The 7500-nt window shown below is 29.7% G+C and overlaps 1 protein-coding gene across 1 annotated transcript in view; it reads right to left on the bottom strand.

Annotated features, from left to right (window-relative positions):
• Positions 1-7500, bottom strand: part of LOC139419744 (cGMP-specific 3',5'-cyclic phosphodiesterase-like) — a 48088-nt gene that overhangs the window by 9887 nt on the left and 30701 nt on the right. The window contains exons 15-17 of the mRNA XM_071169738.1: positions 6830-6924; positions 6516-6603; positions 6053-6153 (exon numbers count right to left, since the gene is read on the bottom strand). Of these exons, the coding sequence (XP_071025839.1) occupies positions 6053-6153; positions 6516-6603; positions 6830-6924 (284 nt within the window). The remainder of the gene's footprint in view (positions 1-6052; positions 6154-6515; positions 6604-6829; positions 6925-7500) is intronic.

The raw sequence follows: 7500 nt of genomic DNA on the forward strand, positions 1-7500 counted from the left end.
AAGCAGTCAGCTGGTATTCTGTCTATAGTGGAGTGGCCAGCACAGTCACCGGATCTCAACCCTATTGAGCTGTTGCGGGAGCAGCTTGACCGAGAGAGAAGAAGTGCCCACCCATCAAGCCAATCCAACGGGTGGGAAGTGCTTCAGGAAGCACGGGGTGAAATCTCTTCAGATTACCTCAACAAACTGACAACTAGAATGCCAAAGATCTGCAAAGGCTGCGATTGGAGGATTCTTTGACAAAACACAAAGTTAAGTAGATATATAGTACAGAATACATACTCTATATAAGTAGTTATATAGTACAGTATACATACTCTATATAAGTAGATATATAGTACAGTATACATACTCTATATAAGTAGATATATAGTACAGTATACATACTCTATATAAGTAGATATATAGTACAGTATACATACTCTATATAAGTAGTTATATAGTACAGTATACATACTCTATATAAGTAGATATATAGTACAGTATACATACTCTATATAAGTAGATATATAGTAGATATATAGTACAGTATACATACTCTATATAAGTAGATATATAGTACAGTATACATACTCTATATAAGTAGATATATAGTACAGTATACATACTCTATATAAGTAGATATATAGTACAGTATACATACTCTATATAAGTAGATATATAGTACAGTATACATACTCTATATAAGTAGATATATAGTACAGTATACATACTCTATATAAGTAGATATATAGTACAGAATACATACTCTATATAAGTAGATATATAGTACAGTATACATACTCTATATAAGTAGATATATAGTACAGTATACATACTCTATATAAGTAGATATATAGTACAGAATACATACTCTATATAAGTAGATATATAGTACAGTATACATACTCTATATAAGTAGATATATAGTACAGTATACATACTCTATATAAGTAGATATATAGTACAGTATACATACTCTATATAAGTAGATATATAGTACAGTATACATACTCTATATAAGTAGATATATAGTACAGTATACATACTCTATATAAGTAGATATATAGTACAGTATACATACTCTATATAAGTAGATATATAGTACAGTATACATACTCTATATAAGTAGATATATAGTACAGTATACATACTCTATATAAGTAGATATATAGTACAGTATACATACTCTATATAAGTAGATATATAGTACAGTATACATACTCTATATAAGTAGATATATAGTACAGTATACATACTCTATATAAGTAGATATATAGTACAGTATACATACTCTATATAAGTAGATATATAGTACAGAATACATACTCTATATAAGTAGATATATAGTACAGTATACATACTCTATATAAGTAGATATATAGTACAGTATACATACTCTATATAAGTAGATATATAGTACAGTAATACATACTCTATATAAGTAGATATATAGTACAGTATACATACTCTATATAAGTAGATATATAGTTAGTACAGTATACATACTCTATATAAGTAGATATATAGTACAGTATACATACTCTATATAAGTAGATTATATAGTACAGTAGTTATACATACTCTATATAAGTAGATATATAGTACAGTATACATACTCTATATAAGTAGATATATAGTACAGTATACATACTCTATATAAGTAGATATATAGTACAGTATACATACTCTATATAAGTAGATATATAGTACAGTATACATACTCTATATAAGTAGATATATAGTACAGTATACATACTCTATATAAGTAGATATATAGTACAGTATACATACTCTATATAAGTAGATATATAGTACAGTATACATACTCTATATAAGTAGATATATAGTACAGTATACATACTCTATATAAGTAGTTATATAGTACAGTATACATACTCTATATAAGTAGATATATAGTACAGTATACATACTCTATATAAGTAGTTATATAGTACAGTATACATACTCTATATAAGTAGATATATAGTACAGTATACATACTCTATATAAGTAGATATATAGTACAGTATACATACTCTATATAAGTAGATATATAGTACAGTATACATACTCTATATAAGTAGATATATAGTACAGTATACATACTCTATATAAGTAGTTATATAGTACAGTATACATACTCTATATAAGTAGATATATAGTACAGTATACATACTCTATATAAGTAGATATATAGTACAGTATACATACTCTATATAAGTAGATATATAGTACAGTATACATACTCTATATAAGTAGATATATAGTACAGTATACATACTCTATATAAGTAGATATATAGTACAGTATACATACTCTATATAAGTAGATATATAGTACAGTATACATACTCTATATAAGTAGATATATAGTACAGTATACATACTCTATATAAGTAGATATATAGTACAGTATACATACTCTATATAAGTAGATATATAGTACAGTATACATACTCTATATAAGTAGATATATAGTACAGTATACATACTCTATATAAGTAGATATATAGTACAGTATACATACTCTATATAAGTAGATATATAGTACAGAATACATACTCTATATAAGTAGATATATAGTACAGTATACATACTCTATATAAGTAGATATTTAGTACAGTATACATACTCTATATAAGTAGATATATAGTACAGTATACATACTCTATATAAGTAGTTATATAGTACAGAATACATACTCTATATAAGTAGATATATAGTACAGTATACATACTCTATATAAGTAGATATATAGTACAGTATACATACTCTATATAAGTAGATATATAGTACAGTATACATACTCTATATAAGTAGATATATAGTACAGTATACATACTCTATATAAGTAGATATATAGTACAGTATACATACTCTATATAAGTAGTATATATAGTACAGTATACATACTCTATATAAGTAGATATATAGTACAGTATACATACTCTATATAAGTAGATATATAGTACAGTATACATACTCTATATAAGTAGATATATAGTACAGTATACATACTCTATATAAGTAGATATATAGTACAGTATACATACTCTATATAAGTAGATATATAGTACAGTATACATACTCTATATAAGTAGATATATAGTACAGTATACATACTCTATATAAGTAGATATATAGTACAGTATACATACTCTATATAAGTAGTTATATAGTACAGTATACATACTCTATATAAGTAGTTATATAGTACAGTATACATACTCTATATAAGTAGATATATAGTACAGTATACATACTCTATATAAGTAGATATATAGTACAGTATACATACTCTATATAAGTAGATATATAGTACAGTATACATACTCTATATAAGTAGATATATAGTACAGTATACATACTCTATATAAGTAGATATATAGTACAGTATACATACTCTATATAAGTAGATATATAGTACAGTATACATACTCTATATAAGTAGATATATAGTACAGTATACATACTCTATATAAGTAGATATATAGTACAGTATACATACTCTATATAAGTAGATCTATAGTACAGTATACATACTCTATATAAGTAGATATGTAGTACAGTATACATACTCTATATACGTAGATATATAGTACAGTATACATACTCTATATAAGTAGTTATATAGTACAGTATACATACTCTATATAAGTAGATATATAGTACAGTATACATACTCTATATAAGTAGATATATAGTACAGTATACATACTCTATATAAGTAGTTATATAGTACAGTATACATACTCTATATAAGTAGTTATATAGTACAGTATACATACTCTATATAAGTAGATATATAGTACAGTATACATACTCTATATAAGTAGATATATAGTACAGTATACATACTCTATATAAGTAGTTATATAGTACAGTATACATACTCTATATAAGTAGATATATAGTACAGTATACATACTCTATATAAGTAGATATATAGTACAGTATACATACTCTATATAAGTAGTTATATAGTACAGTATACATACTCTATATAAGTAGTTATATAGTACAGTATACATACTCTATATAAGTAGATATATAGTACAGTATACATACTCTATATAAGTAGTTATATAGTACAGTATACATACTCTATATAAGTAGATATATAGTACAGTATACATACTCTATATAAGTAGTTATATAGTACAGTATACATACTCTATATAAGTAGATATATAGTACAGTATACATACTCTATATAAGTAGATATATAGTACAGTATACATACTCTATATAAGTAGATCTATAGTACAGTATACATACTCTATATAAGTAGATATATAGTACAGTATACATACTCTATATAAGTAGATATATAGTACAGTATACATACTCTATATAAGTAGATATATAGTACAGTATACATACTCTATATAAGTAGTTATATAGTACAGTATACATACTCTATATAAGTAGATATATAGTACAGTATACATACTCTATATAAGTAGATATATAGTACAGTATACATACTCTATATAAGTACATATATAGTACAGAATACATACTCTATATAAGTAGATATATAGTACAGTATACATACTCTATATAAGTAGTTATATAGTACAGTATACATACTCTATATAAGTAGTTATATAGTACAGTATACATACTCTATATAAGTAGATATAGAGTACAGTAGTACAGTATACATACTCTATATAAGTAGATCTATAGTACAGTATACATACTCTATATAAGTAGATATGTAGTACAGTATACATACTCTATATACGTAGATATATAGTACAGTATACATACTCTATATAAGTAGTTATATAGTACAGTATACATACTCTATATAAGTAGATATATAGTACAGTATACATACTCTATATAAGTAGATATATAGTACAGTATACATACTCTATATAAGTAGTTATATAGTACAGTATACATACTCTATATAAGTAGTTATATAGTACAGTATACATACTCTATATAAGTAGATATATAGTACAGTATACATACTCTATATAAGTAGATATATAGTACAGTATACATACTCTATATAAGTAGTTATATAGTACAGTATACATACTCTATATAAGTAGATATATAGTACAGTATACATACTCTATATAAGTAGATATATAGTACAGTATACATACTCTATATAAGTAGTTATATAGTACAGTATACATACTCTATATAAGTAGTTATATAGTACAGTATACATACTCTATATAAGTAGATATATAGTACAGTATACATACTCTATATAAGTAGTTATATAGTACAGTATACATACTCTATATAAGTAGATATATAGTACAGTATACATACTCTATATAAGTAGTTATATAGTACAGTATACATACTCTATATAAGTAGATATATAGTACAGTATACATACTCTATATAAGTAGATATATAGTACAGTATACATACTCTATATAAGTAGATCTATAGTACAGTATACATACTCTATATAAGTAGATATATAGTACAGTATACATACTCTATATAAGTAGATATATAGTACAGTATACATACTCTATATAAGTAGATATATAGTACAGTATACATACTCTATATAAGTAGTTATATAGTACAGTATACATACTCTATATAAGTAGATATATAGTACAGTATACATACTCTATATAAGTAGATATATAGTACAGTATACATACTCTATATAAGTAGATATATAGTACAGAATACATACTCTATATAAGTAGATATATAGTACAGTATACATACTCTATATAAGTAGTTATATAGTACAGTATACATACTCTATATAAGTAGTTATATAGTACAGTATACATACTCTATATAAGTAGATATATAGTACAGTATACATACTCTATATAAGTAGTTATATAGTACAGAATACATACTCTATATAAGTAGTTATATAGTACAGTATACATACTCTATATAAGTAGTTATATAGTACAGTATACATACTCTATATAAGTAGATATATAGTACAGTATACATACTCTATATAAGTAGATATATAGTACAGTATACATACTCTATATAAGTAGTTATATAGTACAGTATACATACTCTATATAAGTAGATATATAGTACAGTATACATACTCCATGTAGACAGCCAGGTCCGTAGCCAGGATGGCTTTCTCTATCATGGGTAACACTGTCCTGTAGTCATCAGCACACAGACCACTGAGGATCTGACTTCCCTGGGGGGGAGGGAGAGGGAGAGACAGAGAGGGAGAGGGAGAGGGAGAGACAGAGAGAGAGAGAGAGAGAGAGAGAGGGAGACAAAGAGAGGAGAGAAGGAGAGAGAGAGGATGAGAGAAGAGTGAGTCAATGATGGATGATCAAAAGAACGAAATAATGGAAAGAGGGAGGGATGAGGGAGGGATGAGGGAGGGAGGGAGGGATGAGGGAGGGATGGAGGGAGGGATGAAGGAGGGATGGAGGGAGGGATGAGGGAGTGATGGAGGGGGGGATGGATGGAGGGAGGGATGAGGGAGGGATGAGGGACGGATTGAGGGAGGGAGGGATGAGGGATGAGGGAGGGATGAGGGAGGGTTCTAACCGGGTTGTTGAGGATGAAGAGGCACATGTCATAGTGATGATGCTCCAGAGAGGAGGTTCCATACAGCTGGGCTAGAGGCTGCTGAGTCCTGGAGAGAGGAGGGGAGGGGGGGGGGGGAGAGAGAGAGAGGGAGGGGAGGGGGGGATGGGGGGAGAGGGGGGCGAGAGAGGAGGTGGAGGGGGGAGGGGGGGGAGGGGGGAGAGGGGGAGAGAGGTGGAATGAATCAAAGTAAAACAACAAAATCATGGAATGAAAAATGAATGAATTAGAATGTAGAGAAGGATGGAAGGATAGAATGAGAGGTGAGAGTGTACCTCTCTATGTAGGAGTTACTGACTCCTCTGTGATCCAGGTCGTGGTTCAGAGTGGCTATCATCAGAGCCAACACCTCCAGACGAGATAAATTAGACTGAGTGAGAGAGAGAGAGAGAGACAGAGACAGAGAGAGAGAGAGAGAGACAGAGAGACAGAGAGACAGAGAGAGAGAGAGAGAGAGAGACAGAGAGAGAGAGAGAGAGAGAGAGACAGAGAGACAGAGAGACAGAGAGAGAGAGAGAGAGAGAGAGAGAGAGAGAGAGAGAGAGAGAGAGAGACAGAGAGAGAGAGAGAGAGACAGAGAGACAGAGAGACAGAGAGAGAGAGAGAGAGAGAGAGAGGGGGAAGGGGGGGAGAAGAGGGGAAGGGAAAGGGAGAGAGACAGAGAGAGAGATGGAGAGAGAGGGGAAGGGAGGGAGAGAGAGAGGGTGATTTGAGGACGCTTTAATCATTTCCAGTGAATGAATTAACGGAGACGCACCAGAGAGGAAGAGGAGCAGCATGTGAAGTGTTAACCTGTGAAAGTGTTTTTCTGAGGTCCATGGTAGAGCCCTAACCTCTGACCTCTGACCTCTCACCTGTAGCTGGTCTGTAGACATCATCATAGCGAACATACACTGAGCCCTAACCTCTGACCTCTCACCTGTAGCTGGTCTGTAGACATCATCAT

This window comes from Oncorhynchus clarkii, chromosome 10 (genome assembly GCF_045791955.1).
Source record: "Oncorhynchus clarkii lewisi isolate Uvic-CL-2024 chromosome 10, UVic_Ocla_1.0, whole genome shotgun sequence".
Classification (NCBI taxonomy): domain Eukaryota; kingdom Metazoa; phylum Chordata; class Actinopteri; order Salmoniformes; family Salmonidae; genus Oncorhynchus; species Oncorhynchus clarkii.